Source organism: Balaenoptera ricei, chromosome 7 (assembly GCF_028023285.1).
Source record: "Balaenoptera ricei isolate mBalRic1 chromosome 7, mBalRic1.hap2, whole genome shotgun sequence".
Lineage (NCBI taxonomy): Eukaryota > Metazoa > Chordata > Mammalia > Artiodactyla > Balaenopteridae > Balaenoptera > Balaenoptera ricei.
In genome coordinates, this window is record NC_082645.1 from 42311109 (window position 1) to 42336453 (window position 25345).

At 39.7% G+C, this 25345-nt stretch overlaps 1 protein-coding gene across 21 annotated transcripts in view; it reads right to left on the minus strand.

Annotated features, from left to right (window-relative positions):
• NEB (nebulin) overlaps positions 1-25345 on the minus strand; it is a 215667-nt gene that overhangs the window by 187058 nt on the left and 3264 nt on the right. For all 21 annotated transcript variants that reach the window (XM_059927862.1, XM_059927859.1, XM_059927857.1 and 18 more), the window contains exons 4-17: positions 20982-21182; positions 19019-19126; positions 18445-18549; positions 17650-17754; positions 16864-16968; positions 11425-11529; positions 7273-7377; positions 6523-6630; positions 3873-3989; positions 2144-2248; positions 1950-2057; positions 1748-1852; positions 1256-1354; positions 99-203 (exon numbers count right to left, since the gene is read on the minus strand). In XM_059927862.1, the coding sequence (XP_059783845.1) occupies positions 99-203; positions 1256-1354; positions 1748-1852; positions 1950-2057; positions 2144-2248; positions 3873-3989; positions 6523-6630; positions 7273-7377; positions 11425-11529; positions 16864-16968; positions 17650-17754; positions 18445-18549; positions 19019-19126; positions 20982-21182 (1581 nt within the window). The remainder of the gene's footprint in view (positions 1-98; positions 204-1255; positions 1355-1747; positions 1853-1949; positions 2058-2143; positions 2249-3872; positions 3990-6522; positions 6631-7272; positions 7378-11424; positions 11530-16863; positions 16969-17649; positions 17755-18444; positions 18550-19018; positions 19127-20981; positions 21183-25345) is intronic.

The window sequence follows — 25345 nt, forward strand, 5'->3', positions numbered from 1 at the left end:
TCCCATCTTTAATATTGAAATATTTATTCAATGAGGCAATTCAAAAATAAAAGCATAGTTGTCAGTATAACACATGGCATAGTGCAAGAGGAACTCACATCACTCAGGTTATAGGCATTGACTTTGTGCTGGATAAGGGCAGGAGTATCTGGAGGTATATGGCACTTGAACTTTTCATTTTCATGTTTTGCTTTGTAATTTAGCTGAGAGCAAGAGAGAGAGAGAGAGAGAGAGAGAGAGAATGAGCCAATTAGTTCTCAATTCAGAAGAAGAATTGTTCCAAAATACAAAAAAAAAAAAAAATCCTGTGTGGTACATTTCATGAGATAAAATGTAAAATACATTTTGTTAAATAACAACTGACAGAGTCGTTAGGATCAAAAGAGAAATCCAGATCTAGGGTGGGCCACTCTGCCTTACTGACACTGCATGGTGGATAGTTGAAGCTGTTATCACATCTGTCACCGTGGTAGGGCCCTAATGGAAAGAGGTGGCACTTTCATACGTGGGAGCTCCCCTCTTTATATATCACAATTGGTCCTGTAGGTTCTGAGAGTGACAGCCTTTCTTCCTTTCTGCTGTCAACGCTCACTCACTGGAAAATCTTTTCTAACAAATCTGGTTATGTCCCCTCACATGCATTATGGTTTGTGGATACTCTAACTGAAGCCTTCATTTCTGGCCATAATCTACTGAGGTTACTTTTATTTTTCATTTTTTTAGTTCAACACAAGTTTGGACATTCACACTGAAAATTCATATGATAAAATGTATCTCAAAGACTCCATTTCCCAAAAACTTATTTGAGAGACAGAGAAATCCCATGTACTGAATACCTGCTCTGGGCCAGGATGTGTACTATCTTCTTTCACAATCTTCAAAACCACCACAAATTATCAAAGGGAACTATGAGGTATGGAGAGGTTAAACAACTTTCCTAGGCCCCAGGTCATAAATGACAGAGCTGGAATTTGAATCTAGTTCTGTCTGACTCGAAAACTCATGTTCTTTCCAGTGCATTAAGCTACGTTAGTTTCCCTTGCAGAACTCTTTTACTATAATTGTTATCCACCCAAGAAGATGTAAGGTAACTAAATAGGAAAGTATTTTAGGTGATTACAAATATATACAAGCTAAACTTGTTAAAAGTTATGTAGCCTTTTTTATAAATGTGACAAGTCACTGGATTTCACGTATAGAGTTATGATATGCTATCCCTCCTAACTGGATTTCTTGGATATTTAGGGGAACTTACATCACTCAGCTGTTTGGAATTGACTTGGGCTTGCACCAGAACAGGAGAGTCGGTGACCTGAGTGAATTTTGTCTTATCTGGATGGACTTTGTAGGTGTACTGTGGGGGAGAGAGAATCACGTTTAGTAGTATCACTTGTCAAATCCGAGTTGGCCTATAGGCCAAGCAAGCAGAACCCCATCCCCCAAAAGAAAAGAAACTTGCAGTAAGCAAAACACATTTTTTCTAATTAGACTTCAGTTTCTTTGAGAGATGCTCTTACATCTATATAGGAAACTTTCCCATATCTTCAGATTCCTGATTACTTTTCTTTGGGAAAATGAGCTAGAATTAGCATTTGAGACATGTGGGTGACAACAGGGAAAAATAAATTGTGTTTCTTACAGACTCCTTGCTTGCATTTGTTTGCAAAAGTGTCAAAATATTAAACACATCTTGATCACTAGATACTGTGGAGGGTGGTAACATTCACAGTTTATACTACAGACTTACATCTTTACACTGATCTAGTTTCTTGATTGCTTCATATTCTTGAGTTATGGTCTGGGGGAAGGAGCCTTTGCCTCTGTCCTCTTCATATTGTGCTTTGTAGTTTTTCTATGAGGAAACGAAATCAGACATAAGGATGCAACCAGTGTATTCATGCCCTAAAAATGTGTTATTTGGAAAGTCAAACAATTGCCTTAGAACTTACATCACTGTTCTGAGCTGAGACTTTCATGCAGTGTGTATGATATGGATCCTCCAAGCTGCCTACATAATGTCCCAAAATATTCTTTAAGTAGGAATCTTTATATTTAGTCTGAAAGACAAAACATATTTCATTTGTTTATTGGCAAAGTGATGGGTCTTTGATTTAACAGAGGAAATGACCATGGGGTGGCTTACATCACTAACGAAGTTCTGCATAACTGTATCAAGCTTAAATTTGGGGGTCTCACAGAAATTTATGCTCTTTGCCTTTGTCTTTTCATAGTTTTCCTTGTACAGTTTCTGTCAAAGAAAAAAAAATCAGTTAAAGTAGATTCCTGTCACTCCCACCCTGATTATTACACTTGTATTTTCCAACACTAAACAAAGGAAGAAGAAAAAAGATATTACCTGTCAACTGTCTAAAAACTGACAATCAAACATTGGAGTGTCATAAATGATAAACCTTTTCTATTAGCAATTATTGTAAAGCCTAAGTTTTTAATATTCTCCAAAAAATTAAGAAACCACTATACTGCCTCAGACCAAGACCTTAGTTGCAGAGGTTCTTGCATATCTGAATTGCTGCCTTTTAGACCTCCCAACTCAATACTCTTCCCTCACTAGTGATGCCCCAATAAACAGGAATACTCTGAGCAAAAGCAAATTTTTCATTTTTTTTAAACAAACCTTCATGGAAAAAGTCTAGCACACAGAGAAATACACGCTCTTCCTCTTTCCACCAAGGAAAAAATCCCTTATCATACGAACAGACAGTACACCTTAAAAATAAGGTATATACAAGAGTCTACTAACTCCTCTTCTCTGCTAGGATTTATCTTTAGCTCTAAAAGTTACTGGATTTTACAGTGCACAACATGATTTTTTCATGTTCGGTTTTGAAATTGTAAATAGTGCTATTCATTTTCAATATTTTTATATTGCTGTCTTTTTCAACAAAATGGATTTGAACTTCAGTTTTTATACGTTTGATAAAGATGACCTTCATTTAGGAAGCAGGAGATGTGCTTTGCATTGATTTCCCAGTAGAGCTATTTGAACAGATCCATTTACATCCTCTCACCTGCCACTCCACTCGCCCCACTCCTCAGTCACATGTACACATTTCTGTGGTGCTGACTTAATTCAAGGGACAAAGAAAAGACAACTAACTCACACAGAGAGCTACATATAATCCTCAAATACTGGAAAACTTTTACCGCCTAACCAAAAGGGAAAAACTCAACTGATCTTATGTTCAGTCTCTTTATATATTGATATATAATCAAAGTGGTCTTAGGCTGTTAGTCTTTTAATGTCAGGCCCAGTTCTCACTTATATAATCTATTTGAAACCTAATGGATTAGCCAAGCTCTTAATATTCCACAAGTAGAAATTCCTCTGAAGACTTAGGGAGCCATCTTTCAAGTTCTGCTATCTGCAAATGATGGTTTCTGGGGCCAAGACCTGAGTAGAAAATGGCAGAGTTCGTAGAGAGAAGTTGTGAAACACAGGACCTTTTGCTTCTTCTCCTAGCAGCAGGCTTGAAGAGCACAAGGGTAGGGCACTAAATGGCTTCAGCTTTCTCTCCTCCCCTTTCAAAGTCTCCTTCTGCCTCTGTCAGAATCACAACATAACTCCTACAATGTACTCTTTGCCCACACAAAGGCATAGGCTCCTGGAGCTTATAAGTAAATGAGGATTTCCCTGCGCACTGAACTAAGTCCACAGGCTCCCCAAATTGACACACATCATACTCAGAGGCACTAATGCCTTCCTGTGGTTACACAGCTCCAGGGAAACTGTTACACCATAACCTTAAAGTATTTGCAAAGTTCTATTTGCATTTATTCATTATAGAAGGAGAGAAGTTTCATCTCTCTTGCTGCTAAGGTTAAAAACACACTTTTGACAAGAATATACTTACATCGCTTAGGGCAACTCCTGCCGCCTTCAACTGCCTGAGCAGTGGGTTTTCTGAAGCAGGAAGTACATTATAATCTGCTTTTCCTTTATTCTTTTCATAGTCTTCTTTGTATTTTACCTGTAGGAGTGAAATAAAGTGATAAAGTAACTCTCCAGGTTATTTTTGCTCTCGTCTCTATTACAGATATTATGACATAGCTCCACAAATCGGTTTTCTCTTTAGAAAAATCGCAGCTTGACATTTCATAAACAAAATATTCATAGTAACTTATGACAGCAGCAGGGAAACTGCATACATTTTCAGGATATCTTTTCTTCTCATTCATGTATTCATTCAAAAATATCCATAGGGCATCGACTACGTTCCTGGCTATGGGACAGATACAAGAAAGAGTAACACATGGTCCCTGCCCTCAGAGAGAGAGGGAGGGAAGTGGGGGGAGAGAGACAGAAATAATAAAAGAAAGATGCACATCATAATAATGACAGTATATCATGCCCCAGATACCTGCTGCTCCAGAACCCTCATTCATCTCTTAACCTCCAGCTACCTATGTGCCAACACATTTTTAAAGAAAAAAGCTAGAAGCTTCATGCCTCATCCGTGACTATGTGTGTGAGCACGCGTGTATTTAATGTACACGCAGGAGGAAGAGGAAGGGGCTGGGGCTAGATGAATGCTGGCAACCTCATCTTCTCCTTCTGCCCTCCCTGCTTTGCACCTTCAATTCCAGCTATGACAGAAGCTTTAAGTGAGGGCACAAAAGCCCCCTTCAGGCGCATGTCCAAAGGAAAGAAAACAAGAAACTGGTCCTAATCTTGACCATGATCTCCAGTGCCAGCCATTTGTTCAAGCAATGTAATGTGAGAATATAGACAAGTTGATGGAATCCTAGATAATCTGCCAACATTTAAGAACCTCAGAAACAAATACAATCATCTTGGTATCCAAACGCAGGAGATACACTCTGAAACACAGATGCACCACCCCCTAGAGCCCAGACAGGGGACTCGCAGGGGGTGTTCTACAGGAGTGGAGGATATAGATAACCTCTCTATCTTATAGAATTATCTATTTCCTTGAACAATGGAAACAACCAGAAAGGAAATTTCACAAACCCTACTATCTACCTATCTTCATCTGGGATTCTCAACCTCCTCTCCTGTTTCTGGGGAAGCCATCCCCTCCTCTTAAGCGCCAGGTCCTTTCCCCTTTCCCCTATTCTAGGACAACACTCCAGCCACTTTCTTCCCCCGGCCCTCAACATCATCACATTTTCCCACTACACTGGATTTTTCTTCTATCAGCATAGAAACATGCTATTTTTGTCTCCTACCTAAAAAAATCCCCTCTTCACCTACTTATCCATCAGCTACTACCCCTTTTTCTTCTTTTCTTTTCAGGAAAATACTTTGGAAGAGTCGAGTACACTCATATTCTTCTATTTCTCTCTTTTCATTCACTCACGAACCCTCTCTAAGCAGATTCAACCAAATTGCTCTTATTAAGTTCACCAGAGACTATACATTGATAAATCCACTTCAGAAACATTTGACACAGTTGCTCACTCCCTTCCTTCTTCACCTGCTTCCCAAGACATCACTTTCTCCTAATTTTGCTCTAATCCCATCTCACTGATGTCTTCACATGGAAGCACTCCAGAGTTCAGTCCTTAGAGTTTTCTGTCTACACTTGCTCCCTTGATGGCCTCCAGTCTTATGACATTAAATACAATCCATATGCTACTGACGCCCAAATTTATACAGCCTTCCCAGATATCTCTCCTGAAACTTCAGACTCATGTAATCAAATGCCCACTTGACATTTCCACTTAGGTGTCTCAAAGGCATCTCAAATTTAACATATCTGAAGAGCTCAGGTCTCCCCTCTAAAAAGAAATTACCTACTCCTTCCACCATCTTCCCTATCTTGATAAAGGGAAACCCCATCCATCTAGTTGCTTAGACCAAAACTTTTCTCTCATATCCCACATCCAACCCATCAGCAAATCAGGTCAGCTTTACTTTCAAAATACTTCTCATCACTTTCTGTGCTACCCTCCTGGTCCAAAATATCACTGTCTTGCACCTGGATACTGAAATAGCCTCCTAAGTGATGTGATCTTTCTGCTTTCACTGCTCCACCAGAGCCAGCACCAGGGTTAGAATCAAGTCTGATTGGCTTTGAACTTATTGCTCTTTCTAGTGCTTTAGAATGCCTAGGAGTAGACTATTTACCAAAGTCACTCTATAGAGTATATGAGCAGATCCATGGATTCAAGTATCTTGTCTGACTATATTTTCACCAGTTAGTAGGAAAATAGAAAAATGATGGTAGTTTTAAGTGTGAAGTGTCTATATGCATATAAGGCTGCCAGTTGCTTTTTCTTGAGTAATTCTTTTGTCCTTTCTACTTCTGGGTATCAGAACGTCCTTTAGTCTAAGAAATGCTGAAGATGGTAATTGAGTATTGTGAATTCTCCTACATGGCAATTTTTTTAAAAAAAATTTGGTAGCCCTATTGTAATCCCAAAGTATTTTTCTTATTGTTCCCCTAAGAACATTTTTTTCCCATTATATACAAAAGTAAGAGTTGTAAGAAATTCACCCACACTGAGACCATCAAGATAAACGAGAGAATGTCCCCATACCTTGCTAGTTGCCACCCCAGCTTGTTTATTCACTTTGTACTCTGGTGTTTCAGTCTGCATGAAGTAGATCTGGTCTTTCATCTTCTCAAAGTCTTCCTGGTATTTCCTCTGTAAGACATTAAACATGCTGGAGAACTGCGGTGGGAACAAACTACGTAAATATTTTATACGGGAGGACAGAGGCCATTTGGAGATGTTACCCAAAGCCATGCTCCTCTTAGCTTCTGCAGATCAGATTACAAATGATAGAATGTGATGCCATCACAAAAACTATTAGCAACTTAACAGAGACTTGGGAAAATTATAATAGGCTGAAAGACAACCTCAAATAAGGAGCTCTCAAAGGCCAGAGGCAGATAACTTAAGAGAAGAGAAAAAGAGGACTTATGTTTTCCAGGGAGGAGAATCTAGGAAGAAACTAATCAGTTTCATAAATGTACCATTCGAGTGCCCAGGCACAGAATAAACTTAAAAGGGTCCCTTTCACCTGTACTCACTTTGAAACCATATTGTTCCTATGAAAACCGAGGCAAGAATAATCGAATCCAATAAAAACAGCATTTCTCAAAAGGAAGGAAAGATTGTGGAATTTCTTTCTAAATAGGAACACTACACAGGTCTTACCCCCAAGAAGAGGTGCCTAGATTCAAATGTTCCAGTACCATTGCAGGAGCAGCAGGTGGCTAGAAGTCATACAGGAAAGGGTCACCCTCTCAACCCAAGGACATCTGGCGATCCATTCCTACTTACTGTGCTGATGTTATTAGTATTCATTCTGGCGGTTGCAACTTCAAAGCAAGGTGTCTCACTCCATTTGCCTTTGATTTTATTTTCATAGTCTTCCTTGTATTTTTGCTAGGATAAAAAAAAAGAAAGAAAATAAGACAAGCAAAATCTGGGAATTGCCAAATAAGGCAGCTAATTAAGTGGTAGTGGTTGGCTTTTAAAAATATCTTGACCAGGCCCTTCCTGGGTGCTTAACAGATGTCTTCAAATCTCCCAGTATAGTGTCAATTTACCCAAAAGAAAGTTGGGTGCGGGGGATAGAGGTATCAATCCTCCCTTTGCTGAGTTTAGAGACTTAGTTCATTGAGAACTCACAGATGGTCCCTGATGTTTGAGGGAAGAGAGAGTCGGGTGCATCTTCCTTCTATAATTCATAGTTATAATAAAACCACTCATCCCCAGATTTTCATGCCCGATGAACTTCGCCATTAATTTCTGAGCTTTACCAAAACTCCTAGTTATCCAGAAAGCAACACCACAACAAAATTTGGCATGTAGGCCAATGAATAAGACTTCCTGGTTTAGACTTAAAGAAATTTTAATGAGAACTGACAAGTAATTAAAAAATTGAACTGCTGTCCCATATTAACTCACAAACACCACACCACCTGAATCTTAGGCTGTGAGCTCCTTGGAAAGAGGAATTACATCTTCTTCATTTTTGAATCCTCAGGATCTAACACAAAATGCAGTACGCAGAAGTTACCACATAAATGTATGTTCAACTACGTTAAATTGAACCTAGTCCATGATATACTGACTACCTTGGCTTGAATGTTCTTGGAATAGAATTAACCCCAAATTTGGGACATGAGCCCGAGCCAGAGCTGGGTTAGAGCAATTTCCCCTCCTTGGCTCATAGAATGTGTCCACAGACATTACCAGGGGGTCTCAAAGTGTTTGCCTGCCTATACCCGCACCATGCCCTTCAAAGAAAAAGAAAGTCATTTTCTGTTACACTTTTAAAGAACAAGTACCAAGGATGAGTGAAACGCAGAGCCAGAGAGTTTGAGTTATAGGAAGCCCAGCCCTCTCTCTAACACCCTACATCCTTTCTTCTCAAAAGGTTAACATTCTAGATCCCAGTTTCTCCTTTCAGGTCCAGACCTAGTGTCAACTGGAAATTCCAACCTGAAATCTTATATCTTTCCTATCGCGAGTCTGGAAGAAAGCAGAGAAGCAGGCACAGAGAAGCTAAAGGGACTTCCCAGTGTTTCTTACAGAACCTCCTGTAACAACCCCAGCTGGTTGTAGTAGGCACGGTGTACACAAACAGCCCTGCCTGCCTACCCATCTCTACAAAACGTGCTGAGCCAGGAGGAGGTGCTGGCATGTACTTGATGGCTTTGGCCAAAGACAAAGGTGAGAGACTTGATTCCGAAAGGTATAGTAAGGAAGGATGGAAAACAGAATGTAACGGCAATATAATCATTACAGATATGTGTTCCTTATGTTAAAATCTGAACTGGAGGCTGTAAGACAAAGGGGTGGATCTGGGAGACATAATCCGACAAGGAAATGCAAAGAAATTAAAGCACGAAAGGGAGTAGATAAAGGAGATTTTACCTTTTTGGAGAGAAAGGAAATGATACTGACACATGGGTCAAAGCAGCTTGAGAGTGAGGAAGACTTCAAAAGAAAGGCAGCAAGTCCCACATCTAAGTCACCCCTGGCAGCCCTACACCTCTCTTACTGGATGGTTTGTTGTTGGATGGACTGCTACCCATCACAAGCACTTCTTCCCAATGTGACTATTATTTTGGATGCACAACAGCCATTAAGAAGTTGGAAATCTGGATGAGACTGGGATGAATAACTATCACCATGGCTGAATCTAACGACCTTCATCCACAGTCCTCCTCCCCTTGGATCATATTGTTATTCCACAAAGCAAACCCAGTTGTAGCAATGCTTTCAAAGTACCCAATGCTGTCTCTGCATCCAGCAGACTGCCGCAATCCAATAGGCATATAATCCAAGCCACCACTGTAATGTTAAGTTTTCTAGTAGCCATACTTTAAAATGTAAAAAAGGAACAGGTGGGAAATTAATTTTAATAATATATTTTACTTAAGCCAATAGATGCCAAATATTGTCATTTCAACATAATATAAAATAATTAATGAGTTATTTTATCTTTTGTCATACCAAGTGTCCAAGATCCAAGATCCAGTGTATATTTCACACATATAGGACTCAGTTCATACCCTCACATTTCAAGTGCTCAATAGTCACATGTGTCTGGTGGCTACTCTGTTAAGAGTGCAGCTCTACAACCTAAGTGGCCATCAACAGATGAATGGATAAAGAAGATGTGGCACATGTATACAATGGAATATTACTCAGCCATAAAAAGAAACGAAATTGAGTTATTTGTAGTGAGGGGGATGGACTTAGAGTCGGTCATACGTAGTGAAGTAAGTCAGAAAGAGAAAAACAAATCCCATATGCTAACACATATATATGGAATCTAAAAAAAAAAAAAAAAAGGTTCTGAAGAACCTAGGGGCAGGACAGGAATAAAGATGCAGACATAGAGAATGGACTTGAGGACACGGGGAAGGGGAAGGGTAAGCTGGGACGAAGTGAGAGAGTAGCACTGACATATTTACACTACCAAATGTAAAATAGGTAGCTAGTGGGAAGCAGCTGCATAGCACAGGGAGATCAGCTCGGCGCTTTGTGACCACCTAGAGGGGTGGGATAGGGAGGGTGGGAGGGAGAAGCAAGACGGAGGGGATATGGGGATTTATGTATACATATAGCTGATTCACTTTGTAATACAGCAGAAACTAACACACCATTGTAAAGCAATTATACTCCAATAAAGATGTTAAAAAAAAAATAAAAGGGTGCAGCTCTAGACTAACTGGCAAGCCTAAATTAGTGGAGAGACTGATTATAGAGGAGTTTGAAACAGATTTTTTAAAATCACTTTCAAGTACCCACCCCGCATACTCAAATGAGGTAAAAGAATGTTGCAAATATTAAAAATAGATTTTTTTCTTTCTAAATGACTACTTGAAAGCCATTTTTTATTTTTCTCCCCCCAAAAAATAAATAAATAACCATCCTTCTCTCTAATTGCCCTTCTCTCCAATCTTATTTACAGTAGCAACACTTTTAGGAGGCCATCTATTTGTGAATAGTTAGTTCTAAAGTTAATATCTGCTTAGCCCTGCCTGGGCAAAATTTCAGGTTCATGGTATTCCTATCAGTGAAAATTTACTGTACTTAGTAGATCTTTTATCCAAATAGCCCTTGGTTACACCAGTAGGTAATCTGCAATATCAGACACTAAAAAATATTGCTGAATAGACTTCATCATCTGTAATCTTCTTCCTTCTCCTTTACTGGAGACATACTTTCCCCCAAAATACTTAAACAAGATAGAAATCTTGAGGTCCCATCACAATTCAAGCAGAAGACCAAACTGACAGTCAACTCCACAGAGGGCAAAGGAAAGTATTTAAAAGCAGCAGTATCCCAGGAGAAAGTGGCCTGATTTGGGCCAAATTAAAATGGGAATTTAGCATGGATCTATTCATCAGTTGAACATCTGTTTCTCTGCATTCCCTGTCAGGGCTGCATTCCTCAGAGCTAGTTTACCAGACTAAATACAGACAGACTAAGCTGTTTGCCAGGGCCTTAAAAATTATGAGGTGCACTTCCCAGGGCTGTCTAACCAAACTACATCTGAGAGACCACTCATGCACTCTTATTTTCTCCAAGTCTGACTCTGAGCATAAAACTATACAGGGTCTGCACTGAATTAAAACAATCAGATCCTTTGTGGAAATTTGCAGTTACTTGGTTACTCTGTTAGTATCCCTCTCATAAGTCAAAATGTCAAAGGACATCAGGACGTGGGTTCAGTTCTCAAAACACTTTCCCATGTATCAATCACTGAGTCATCAAGCTGGCTGAGTATTTATTAACATGGTTCCATGGTGTTAATGGATGTGTTTCTTTAGCTGTAGAGTTTTCCGGTCATATACACAAATACTCTTAGTGTTTGTGTTGTGTTTTTAGGTTGATCTTAGTTACTTTCTCTGATGGTTGAGATTATTCAGCAGAGTTTTCAAGGGAAACAGTGTCCCAGCCCTATTTACTTACCTTGCTCACTTGATTGGTCACTTTCTTGGCAAATTCTATATCTGGAGGATCCGGCAGAGATGTGAATTGAGTTTGCTGTTCAGTGTGACCTTTTTTGTAGGCAATCTGACAAAATAAAAGACAGGGATGTTCAAGAGCTATAGCAAATTAATCTACTTCCCACATTCCATTTGTTGGCATTTTTTAGAAAAGGCTATGTTTTCCACTTTATTTGAAGTCTTACATTTTAGTGTACCGTAATTTATCCTTTTAAATGTTACAGGCCCTTTCTCTCAGCTTTACTAGTGATTTCAATTTCTTTGAGTCTTCCTTCTCCAAGACTATTGGCCTTACATCCATCCCCTTCCATTTGTCTCCACACCATGATTTACAACTAAAGTTATTCTCTTAACTAGCACCGTCAACTCCCATCCTCTTGTCTTTACATCACACCTGCTCACAAACTCCCAGCTCTGGAAAAGTCAAGCACACACTTCAGCTGTTCTTATATCCAGGATGCTGAGTGCTGCTGAGGAAAATCACACAACTCTATGGATTAGGTAATGACAGCACCATAAGCAGGGTTAAAAGGGACACTGGAAGAAGGTGCAGAGGTGGGAGAGGAAGCCTCTGGAACCCAAGCCTCTAGTTGAAATCTATGTGTCTACCCAATTGTATGTTCTGTGAACAGCTACTTGCTTGGTGCTCTGTGCCTAAAACTCTGCATTTATGGTACCCAATTGCTACTTTGCCTTTATTGAAGCTTGAACATCCCATTTTGTGTCTCTGGTCGGTCTCTACTCCCAGTGACTCGTCTGAAACCCCAACACTGTCCGATCCGCTCCATTTTCCTCTCAGCTTCCTCTTTCATAAAGACAGGCTACACACTTATCTTTATCTATCCTCATCCCTGCCTCTCCCAGCCCCTGCATGGCCCAGAGGAAGCATCCCTTGCAGGGCATGAGTCCTGCACATGGGGTGCTGCTCACTCTGGTAGCCCTGGGTACCCAGCTCTAGAAGCCACCCCTCTTCTTTCTTACAGATTCAACAGCTCCCTCTTCATTAGCTTCTTTCCTTCAGCCTACAAAAGGCCTCTCTAACCTTAAAATAAGCATTGTGCCCATTAACTATGCATCCCCATGGCTCCTGTTCTCCCTTTTTTCTTCACTACTGACTTCTCTGGCTTTTTCTTCCACCAGTCTTGACCCCTGCCTCTAACAATGTAGAACATTCACAGATCCCCAGACACACAAGGTCCTTTTATGCCTCTGAACCTCAGACATGCTGTTCCCTTTCCCTGGAAGCTCCAACTCCACCTTTTCCCCATCGGCTTGCAAACTGCTACTCATTCTTCATGTCTCAGGACAGGCATGATTTCACCTCTTGAGCCTTTTTTGTCTTGATGACCTTCTCCTGGGATCTCACTCAACTTGGCCCTTACCTCCTTTAAAGGAATTATCGGATGACACTGTAACTGGTTGTTTACATGTCTGTCCCACCTTGGATTGTGAGCTCTGGGATGGCAACCTCTCATTTGGGAACCCTGTTCCCTGTCTAGTACCTGACTGGAGCGAGGGTTTGATGACTGATTTCTGAATGTGTGTTTTACAAACTGAGGCCATCAGGGGAGATCTGAAGAGGAGAATTATCCTCCCAGCTCTTCTACTACTCAGCTGTGAGACTTCTACAAATGATTTCTTCTTCCATGTGGCAGTATCCTTATTTATAAAGTAAATAGGTAGGATAGTTCCAAGGTCACAGTCATCTTCGTCATACTTTAACCAAGTCTAACTATATCTTATTCTAAAAATATCTACCTAGTGCCTATATAAACGCTTTCACAAATACTAAGTTGATTGGGATACAAAAGACAGATTTTAAAATGTATTTGTATTAATTCCATGGCTTATTTTCTTTTAAATAAGTGAAGACTTATTCTAGGCATAGACCAACCTGTATTTTCCATGACTAGCTAAGTCCTTAAGGAGAAAGCAACATTCTGCCAGGAGAAATGCTTACTAAGTATGACATGCTGTCAAGAACTTTCTGATCTAGAAGTCCTAATTTCTGAAGAACCTTTGTTCAGAATTCTGTCTAGTTAGAATTCAGTACTCTGGATCGGCTTAAAGACTCTCAGTGTTTGCAAAGTCATTTGTCTCTACTTAGATAATAAGGAAAACATGGTAAGTAGGGTTAAGGACACAGAGAGGGAGAGAGAGGCTCTGAAACCAAATCCTTAGCTCAAAATCTATGAACCTACCCAGTGGTATGTTTGTGGACAACAGCTTGTTTGGGGCCCTGTGTCCAATAATTGTAGAAGTTCATGGTGCTGACAACAGTATTAATAGGCATGCTGGTAATCTGATACTTGGTCTGCAGCAAAAATAAAAGCCATACCTCAACTGCCAAGTCTTTCTGAGGCAAGGATGGGAAGATTCTACTTCGTTATTATAAATTCTTCTTCATTATGTCTTCTATTGAGATATCTCAAAAAATGTGGTCAACTTTAATTGTTCAAAGTCCATAGAACTAAAGTAGCATGGAGGTGACCCTTCATCTCTCCATTTTGTGGGTAAAAGGAGACAGTTGGAGATTAAGAGTCTTCTTGGAAACTTCTCCCTAGGCTTACACAACATGGCATTTCCTGGTTCCCCTTCAACTTCTCCGACCTTTGTTCTGTCATTCTTCTGTTGGCTCCTCTCCAGGTGTCCTAAGTGTGGGTGTCCTCCAGAACTCTGCCCTTGGCCATACACTGTTCTGCCTCCCTCATACATTTTCATGTCTACAGCTGTCAGTTCTAAAAAATTATTTGACTCAAATATTAATCTCTTGTCCTGATCTCACACCTGTGCAATAGAACTAAATTTCTAGTTTATCAAATGCCTTGATCTGAATGTTTCTTCCATTATCTCAACTCTATTTCTCTTTTCACTAAAGGCACCTTTACCACTTATACCCTTATTCACCCAGACTACCAGTCTGTCATAAACTCATGGATGTTTCCTTTCTCACCTTTATCTCCAATATCTAATGCCATTAACACTTTTTAAATACCACCTTCAGATTCCTTTCTTCCTCTCCTTTGTCTCCATCATCCCTCTGATTTGTTTGTGTTACTAAAATAATGTTCTACAAATCATGATGTTCCCTGTCTCAATCCACCATATGGTCCATCAAAATTTCTCCAGATTCTACTTTCAGGTGTTTGCTCTTTAATTCTTCTAGGTCTTTGTTAAACATTTCTTGTATCTTCTCGATCTTTGCCTCCATTCTTTTTCCGAGGTCCTGGATCATCTTCACTATCATTATTCTGAATTCTTTTTCTGGAAGGTTTCCTATCTCCACTTCATTTAGTTGTTTTCCTGGGGTTTTATCGTGTTCCTTCATCTGGTACATAGTCCTCTGCCTTTTCATTTTGTCTACCTTTCTGTGAATGTCGTTTTTGTTCCACAGGCTGCAGGACTGTAGTTCTTCTTGCTTCTGCTGTCTGCCTCCTGAGATTCTACTTTTATCATGTTGTTTTCCTCTCTAAAATCTTATGATGCTTCTCATTGCCTACCATATTATATCAAAGCTATTTTGTCTGATTTTCAAGGTCCTGCTACCAGTTTCTTACAAGCGCCTTCCTATCTGAACACTCACAGCATTCACTTTCTTTTCTTTTTTTTTCAATTTTTTAAAATTGAAGTAGAGTTGATTTACAATGTTGTGCCCATCTCTGCTGTACAGCAAAGTGACTCAGTTATACACATAGAGACATTCTTTTTTTATATTCTTTTCCATTATGGTTTATCACAGCAAGCATTCACTTTCTTTGTCCCCTGAAACTCCAGACTCATTTCACTTCTGTCCCTTTGTCCAGTACTATCTCTCCTCAAAATGCCTTTCCTGTTCATCACTACCTATTCCCTTGGGATCACCACCTCCATATGGCTTTCTCTGATTATTCACACATGTCCTGTCTTTCTCTTAGCAAATATTAGACTGTAGGGTTTGGGTTTGGCTTTCCTGTTTTTGTTTTTTTATTTTTGTCTTGTTGTTTGTTATATAACACTTTCGTCTTACCAGCCTGGTTTTAAATTCTCAGGGGGAAAGGATGAAAATTTCTTGTACTTTTTCATCCTGCCAGGTATGCATGCATAATGGACTTTCAATAAAAAAAATTATTGATCACTTGATAAAGGCCACACAACAACATTGTACATTTATGAGATTCAAAACCAAACAGCTAATCTTAAAAGAGAGGCAGAAGGTTCCCATTAAAATTGCTGCCATTTACTAGCTGGCCTTAAAATTTTGTTATGCCTCCATTATTTCCTAGTTTACCATGTGGAAGGATAGGATTATATCTGTGCTATATTTTAATCAATTATATGCAAACTGGGATAGAAATATGTCTATTAAACTTGCAGTTGATATCAAATGATAGGAATTAAAAAATAGAGCTCAAAAGTTGGAGATACCTTCAAATGAGTATGTATAACTTCAGTTCAGGGCAAGATAGGATCCTAGGATGCATTCTAATGAGTCTCAAGATGCCAAGTGACTTAAGTCTATGTTGAACATAAGAGGTTCAGGGGTCTATTGAATGAAAGACAATGTCTCATTCTATAATACAGTGTTTTCCTGAAGCCTAGAGCAGTCTTATTTTCAGTATGGCCTCTAGCAAATCAAGGGGTCAAGAAATAAATTACCTCAAAACAAGGGCTAGTGCTGGACCCAAGTGGTCATCTTTGCCGCTGCTGCTCTCAATTCTAAGAGCTCTATTATGCCTTTTAAGTTCCTCTAATAAAGATTTCAAGGTCTAGGATACTAAAATTCTGGCCAGTGGGGCTGCTGAATTTTTTTTTTTTTTTTCACTAACTCTGAAATAACCTCTATGTACACTCAATGGCGAGAGCTCTTTGTGAGATAACCACACAAAGATGTTTGGACAAGTACGTAGTCAGGTGCCCCGTGCAGAAGTAGGGGACATATCACAGTTCAGACTTTATGATTAGGATAGCAAATCAAAGTCCTTCAATAACATTGTTCCCTTAATACATTTGGGAAGGTGGCTATAATCCCAATAAGTTTTTTTAAATGCCACTCTAATGTCACAGAAAAACTTAACTCCAGCCAGCGGGATAGAAGGACACATGCTCTAGCGGAAAGAACATTGGTCTTAGGATCACAAGACGAGGTTTTTGGTCTGGGCTCTGCCACTAACTACTTATGTGACCTTAGACTCAGGTTCCTCACCAGTAAGAAGAGGGCATTAGACTAACTTATATGTAATATAAATTATAAAATCTAATTTAAATTAGACATCATAAATTATAATGATTCTATACATACTCCTTTGAAATAATAGCACTTAGTCTTTTTATAGGAGGAGTTGCAATGAACTTCTGGCTAGAAGACATAATTCGAGGTGTCCTGATTCCACACTCCCAAATGTGCACACTGCACTGCACTTACATCACTGAGAGCTTTCTGGGCTTGGGCAACCCTCCTCAGCTCCGGGCTATCATTATATGGATAAAACAAAGTTTTGTCAGCTTCCCAGTCTTCAGTGTAAAGTTTCTAAATCAGGGAAAAATGAAAGTTATGAGAACGTGAGAACACACTTACTTGAAATATATAATTTTGAATTCATCCATCAATGGCATAAAGAACCCAGGGCAAGGTGAGAGCAAAGGTAAGTGGAATTCACAAATTCCATTCAATCCAAGTCATATTTATTAATAGCTTCTCCAGCTTCTCCTGACAAGTCTTATTTACAGAAAGGCAGATGTGTCTGATTCTGTTTCATCTCCCCTCTGTAACTGCACCTGCCTCCTGCAGCAAGTACTAATGCAAATGTAAGGAGCCAGGAAGCACTTAGCATAATTGCTGTGCTTAAACCTTTAATAAACCTTTAATAAGAGTGAGAAAATTAAAGCTTTAATGAGAGTGACAGCTGGGAATATCCAAAATGTAGCACAGGCTCTACACTCTGTGGGTCTTTGTGGGTCTCACAGCAGGCTCTCAGGTGCATCTTTGTTTTCCCCGGTTGTTCAGACCCTCTCCTCTACTTGGCTCAAGAGCTTTCTTCTCAGTTCCTCCTGGCCAGCCCTATCCCTGCAGGCCCACATGTCTCAAGGTTACTCACAAAATGGTTGGGGAACCATATTCCAGACTAGCCAGGGTTTACGGGGTATCCCTCTGCATGACGTGTGGGAGGACACGAGAAGATAGAAGTGGCGACAGAGCAGAGGCCTTTACCTTACTGAACATGGCTGTGTTCTTGATGGCCTGGACAAGTTCAGGGGCATCAGGAGGAAGCAGGTACTTATCCTTGGTGTCTTCCCAGTTCTGCTTGTATAAAACCTGGACAGAAAGAACAGAGGACCTTGGTTTGATGTCTCCCGCAAGGGCATGAGGATTTAGAGCACAAAGGAGAGCACTATGAAGAGTCTTTCAAACTCAAGCTGTCCTCATGCAAAGCCTGCTGATGTGCCACCAGCATCAATTATGGAAACGTTGACCATGTCGACATCCCATGATAATTTGCCTGCATTAGTAAGCTTTTACTTGAAAAGCCTAATTTTGTAAACTAAATCATGATTCTGATTCTCTAGGGATTCTTTTCAAAGGTTTCAACCTGTCAGTCATTCACTGAATTTGGATGGTAGATGTGTTTGACTTAGATGGTATTTTTTTTTAATGTTTTAATTAGTTGCCTACCTTTGAAATTTGGAGATTTCTCATAAAAATTCACCTCCCAACTTCTTTAAAAAATAAATAAGAGATTCTGGTGACACTGGGACCGCATTCTGTGCAGCACCTGCCTGGAGCTGAGTGGCAGGGCCTGGGCTTTCCAACTCCCATAGCTCTGACTGGCCACTTCAGTCACCTGTGCAGCCTCCCTGACACGTGTTGCCATTAGAGCCCACCATGCCTATGGGTTCAAGTGAGACTGGTGAGCAGGATCTGGCCAGTCCAGTTTTCTCCTCTAAGGCCAGGCAGAGACAATGCACATGCTATTTAGTACCCCAGCTAACCATCCCATGACCTTACCTTACTGACTTGCTGCGACACTTTCTTTGCATGTTCAATGTCCTTTGCTTTTTCGTCTACGTGACAAATAGTTTTAGCAACATCGCCATCTATTCGATACTTAACCTGCAAAAATAATGTAAAATTAGAACTCATGACAGGCATGAACATATGAGTATATTAAAGAATATCTTATAATAAAGAGCACTGACCCAATCACTCTATGTCTGCATCGCAAAGCCAAGTTTCTGCATTTTAGGTAGAAAATTGTGATCTCCAAAGATCTACAGAGCACCTGTATTTACTGCGTGTCTGCTTTCCCGGGCAAATTTCAGCCTCCCTGTGCTCCAGTATGGAGGATCACAGCGAGCTGGAACTCCCATCTCACATCACCTTTAAGCCAAGCTTTTAGAAATCTCTTTAGGTTCACATTTACAGCAGCATAATCTATGGCCGTTGCTTCCTCTAGATTTCTGGACTGGCTCATAGTAATTCGACCCCTTATTCTCTCCGCACCTATTTAAAGCCCTCAAATTCCCAGTAGTAGGCATATTTTTGAAATGTCTCTCTCCTTTATTTTAGCAATGCAGCCCACCTCACTGAGTTGATCTTGTACTTTCTTGATTCTGCGAAGTTCTGGGGTATCAGTTGTGATGGCGTATGGCTGTCCTTTTGCTTTCTCATAGTTCTCCTTGTATTTATTCTAAAAAGAATATCAGATATTAGCCTAAAACCTAACAACACAGCAGCAGAGCTTTCAGGCAATGCACACATCCCCATCTTTTTTTTTTAATCTTGCAGGTTATAACAATTATCAATTATAATAGCTCTCTTTTTGTCCCCTACCCTGATTCTCAACAAAAACTAAAATAGATATGTTAATTGTTCTTCCTAAACATGGCTGAATACTGGAGACAGTAGAAATTTTATTATAAAATATTGTCTTGGAAATGCCCTAAAATGATTCTTTCAATATTTTTATTGTCTGAATTCACACATAAAAAGCTGGAACCTCAATAATTTTAGGAAATAAGTATAGAAATTGAGTCAAGTCTGAAAAGATTTGATTGCTAATACAATGCAAAAATATTCAGTTCAGAAGTTGCAGCTAAATCTCAGTAATTTAGATAACTGAGACACCAGCTGAATTAATGGGAAGTCTAAATTATGAGTATTTTGAAAAGGAATGCAATTTTATTATTTCTGCTAAATATACGAGTTCTTGCTTTAACAATAATATGCATAATTTATGATTATTAATGCTTCAGGAAGACTCAAGTGGAATAGTCAACAATCTAAATTATACTATTGATTTCATTACTAATCACTTTAAACATATTACAAGCCTTTGCCAACATTTTGTTCAGACCATCAGAAATTCTTGAATATTAGTGTCTGAATTAATGAGATTTTTATGGCAATAAATTGACAGATAAATTTTTCTATCTTTGCTGAATACGACTGTGATAAAAGAGGCACGATAATCTTGTTTTTAGAAATCTAAATTTTAGAAAACCTAAATTTTAGATCGTTCAAGAATCTGAACTAGAAATTTACCAAATAGTCCCCAGTAGTTAACACTTAACCAGAAATGAATATTTATTGGCCAACCACAAAAGGATGCTTTTGACATAAGCATTAATCCTATATAATCCGATGTTCCCCTGAGTACCTTTCATCTTTTTCAAACCTCCAGAGGATGTGCAATCAGGCCACCTAGTGAGACCTCAGTCTACTCTGGACAATCAACAAGTTAGATCCATTCAAAGGGGTCTAAACCTGCTGCCAGTCAGTGTAACTTACAGAACTGTACATGGAAATGTAAGGACCAGGGATCATCAAAAGCAGTGATTCTCAACCTGGGCTGCACATTAGAGGCTGGGAAGCTTTTAAAAATCCTCCTCTACAGGTCCCAGGCCTGCCTGGACCAATTAAACTAGAACAGCCTGGGCATCAGTAGTTTTAAAGCTTCTCGGGAATTCCAATGTGCAGCCACAGTTAAAAAACTGCTGTTCCAAGGTACAGTAAAACATTCTGATCCTCAGTTTCACATGAGTTCTTAGTCTGATCCTGGTTTTTTAAACTACACGTTCTTTTTCACTATATCTCCTAGAGACCTTGTTATATACTGTTAGCTAGTCTACTTGAAGGGCATCATGCTCAGACATAGTGCAGATAAGTGCTATTTAGCTTCTGTGAACTGATTTCAACTAAATCTATATCTATAAATCTATATCTAAATCTATAAATCTATAACTATGATTTCATTATTCTAGACTGGCTAACAAATAGTGATTAAATCCAGTAAATGCTTTATAGTTGGCCTTATGCTTATTTTGTGGGGATAATTTCATCAGCTTCCCCTGATGCTGCAATGGTGCAAGTAAATTACCTGAAAGCAGAATTCAAGAGTTACAAGACATTATGTTTCTGTAAAATAAGTTTTGTCTCATACATGGTTGAGAAGCAAAATCCAGCCAGCATCCAAAACAGAGTTGGTTGAGATCAGTAATTTCTCAATAATAAAACCAGATAAGCAGAAGTTGTTTGAAACTTACTGTGCTGAAGAGATCCTGCATTTTCTGACTGTGTGCAATGTAAGGGGTCATGAACTTTGAACAGTCCATCTTCTTTCGAATGATTCTCTTCCTCTCCACCGGCTTTCCTGGTACTGGCTGTGCCCGTGCCGGTTTGGAAGTTTCTGCTTGCCCATAGTCAGATGTCTTTGTTGTCGTAGTTTCATAGGTTTCTGTTACTGTCTGAAAATTTGACATGCAGTTATGTTAAAATTTGACAACATTGTTATGAAAGTAAAAACTGAGATACCATAGTCTTGATATATACATTATTCTAACTTCAAGTCAGACTGATATCCCTGGTGTTACTTCTCCACATCTAAAGCAGGCCAAAGCAGGAAATCACATGCTATATCCATGTGAAGGCATATTGTGTGACATAAATCTGAATGCTGATTGTGTCAGATTGCATGGAATAAAATGGTTACTCTTTACTGACTTGCAACATTACCTTAAAATTCCATTTGCCTAAAGGAACACTTTAAGATAGGATAAAAATCAAAAGTAAGGGCTTCCCTGGTGGTGCGGTGGTTGAGAATCTGCCTGCCAATGCAGGGGACGCGGGTTCGAGCCCTGGTCCGGGAAGATCCCACATGCCGCGGAGCAACTCGGCCTGTGAGCCACAATTACTGAGCCTGCGTGTCTGGAGCCTGTGCTTGGCAACGAGAAGCCGCGATAGTGAGAGGCCCGCGCACCGCGATGAAGAGTGGCCCCCGCTTGCCACAACTAGAGAAAGCCCTCGCACAGAAACGAAGACCCAACACAGCCATACATACATACATACATACATACATAAATAAAAGGAATGTAAGCAGACAAGAATAGCATTAAAAAAATAAAAAATAAATTAAAAAAAAATCAAAAGTAAAAATATTTTCAAACATTTAAAAATCTTCTTAAACTGCATGGGTAAAGTAAAAGCAAACTGGGATCAGGGAACAAAAAAATGAAGACAATCAAATAAAGCTCAAATTCTTGACTTTAATATTAACTTTTAAATGATTCTAAGAAAAAGTTGGTTGCTTGTTCTGCAGGTGTTTTAAGCATTCTGTAGTATGAGACAAAGAATGATAAACTTGAAAAAATGAATCACATCAATATTACAAGTGATTACCATTCTCTTGGCTTAGTCAGTTAGCACAGGGAGACCAGCTCGGTGCTTTGTGATCACCTAGAGGGGTGTGATAGGGAGGGTGGGAGGGAGACACCAGATGGAGGGGATATGGGGATATGTGTATACGTAGAGTTGATTCACTTTGTTATACAGCAGAAACTAACACAACATTGTAAAGCAATTATACTCCAATAAAGATGTTTTAAAAAAAATGAATGTGAACTGGAGTGCCATTTACACTAATAAATGCTTACGTGGACAAGAATAATGATGACAACATAATGGGGTAATTGGTTAGCCTCACAACAGTCCTACGTATGTGGTAGGTGGGAGATTGTTGTTTCTTACAACAGGCTTTATAGTGGAAGAAACGAAGGTCCAAAGTTTGGGTCTAGTCCAAGGTTAAAAATACAGTATGTAAGAAAAGAAGATAAGTAGCTAAATCTTCAATCCATCTCATAGTAAAATTTCCTTCACAGCTTATATCATCTGTACCAAAGGAAGAGTTCCAGCATCAATTATGAAAATAGAAACCTAAATGATAAGGAAATTGTACATCTATGACAACTACCCCTACTCTTGTCAGATCATTGTTAATAGGTTGCTCTCTGCCCATTATTACTGATGTATGGTTGATGGTGAGAAACTAACCAATTTACAACATCTACTGATGTTAGTTTTTATGCAGGCTTCAGGGTTAGCCATCCATATCACTATTTCTCATGCTCAAGAGAAACAGCTCCATGCAGAAAATGAAGCATGAGAGAGCTTGAAAAAGAAAAGTTCCAACTTGGAATATTTATGGAAATGACTTTCTCAGAATTCCTAATGTGCCAAAATCTAAGTAGCATTTTATTGTATCATCAAGAACAAAGGCTTGGAGGTGCCATCTCTTTTGGCAGAGCTGGTGCCCCAGAAGTTATGACACTACACAATAAAACTGTTGGTCCCCGTGCAAATCACAAGTCCAAGGCAATACCTTTGCTGCAGTCAAGAGAGTGGTGATAGCCAATGACGTTATTCTAATAAGCATCACCTACACCAAAAATACAACACGAGTAACAGGGGAAACCATCCCTAGCCATCTTGGATATACTGAATAGTAAAAACAGGTAACGTTCATTCTTTTAACACCGGCTGCTGGGCACACAGGTGAGTGATCCTCCAGATTCTCCCTTTTGCCAGCTCGGCAGCCCTGGGAGTCTGAGAGAGGAGAAGGCTCCTTCTGCTTTAATGAGCATGCAGCTTGTGCAGGTGTGGGCTGGGTCTTACCTCCCCCCACACCTCTTCATAGACTGTCTCCCCTGTGTGATACTATAAATAGAGAACAAAGTTATCATGAGAACCAAAGCAGAAATCACCTCTGCTCTGCCTCAGTAGAACCACTTGGCTTATTTCACTAGTCCAGTTGGTTTTCAATATTTGTAGGAAGGAAGTAGATGAGGGAGGCTGTTGACATTTTGGAACGCATTCCAACTATGTGAAACATCAGGGTAGCTACGGTGAAAGCCCTCAGACTGGACAAGGAGATGCAGACAGAATGATGAGAAAAGTGTCTGACGCTGGCTACTTATCTGGTGAAGCTATTTTACTTGAGACAAGTAAAATTCTTTCTTATGGTACCCTAGATAGAGTTTGCTGAGAAAAGAATATAATAACAATATCTTGGGCTTCTCTGGTGGCACGGTGGTTAAGAATCTGCCTGCCAATGCAGGGGACACAGGTTCAAACCCAGGTTCGGGAAGATCCCACATGCTGTGCAGCAACTAAGCCCGTGCACCACAACTACTGAGCCTGCGCTCTAGGACCCGTGAACCACAACTACTGAGCCCGCGTGCCACAACTACTGAAGCCTGTGCACCTAGAGCCCACGCTCCGCAACAAGAGAAGCCACCGCAATGAGAAGCCTGTGCACCGCAACAAAGAGTAGCCCCCGCTCGCCACAACTAGAGAAAGCCCGCACGCAGCAACGAAGACCCAACGCAGCCAAAAATAAATAAAATAAATAAATTTTAAAAAACAAACAAAATAAACAATATCTTGAGTGTGTGGGTTGGCAGAGAGGAACTGTGTGTGATAAAACTCACTGCTGACTAACAATAAAAAAGAAGAAAACCAGAAACCTCAGTGTGAATAAAATTTTAAAATATTGTTATCATGGAAATGATAGATCCGAAGGCATAGACATATCTCAATTATCCCTATACCACCCTGAGTACTAAGTAATTAGAGTTTCTTCTGTAGTGATGAGCAAATCACTTCTAGTAGCATGATGGTCCTGTAAAGGGTTGCTACGGTGAAATTCCTCATCAACAAAATGTGGGAAAGTTAGGCAGCGATTTGCCACTGATGGCTCTGAGGTGCCTGCAGGCTGGATATGAAGTCAAATCTACTTTTGAACTACTTCTGACATCACTAGCAATAAATAGACGTGGATAAGAACTGGCTGACATTTTGTTTCAGATGCCTAAGGAGAGTGGAATCCTGCCCCCAGCATCGCCCAGCTTTGCTGGGTTAACAGAAGGAAACACTAGTTTAGGCTGAGGCATACAAGGAAAGGGATAAAAATGAAACACTTGGTTCATTTTCTCAGTTAACAAAATGTATAACATTTTATGCTTCATATTTTCTTTACCACCAAAACATATTATTGCGGGGAGGAAAAAACACTGAAGGCAAAATCCCCCTCGGGGGCCTTTCTTTTGCCCTTGGTTCAGTGAACTCTCATCAAATTACTTAACCATTGTCAGTAGGCCACATGGTCTGTTTCACTTGCAGTAAAATTAGCATAAAACTTGCTTAACGTCCCCCACTCCTGTGCTTTCTTTGCTCCCGTACTATTTTTCAAAAATTTGAAATCTAATTCTGTCTCTGTGTCCTTACACATAGCAACATAAATCACAAGCTCTTACAGGACGGAGAATCTCTTTTATGTGCTGTGCCTTCATCACATGGGAACTATCATTTGGACACTTTAGGAAATGCTGTTTGATGCTGATCTACATGGAACCATTTTTCTGGCCACACAAAACATCAGTGACTTGAAAAGAAATTTTAAACTAAAGTGAATGATTCACAACTATTTTGGATTTTCTTAGCATCCGAGTAAAAGCAGCTCTTTGGTAGCCATCAAATTTTACCTTTGCTGGGCTCTCATCATCAGTAAATATGTCTTAGAAAAAAGCTTACCAAAAACGGCAACATTATCCAAATGGTTGGCATAAACTTGCAT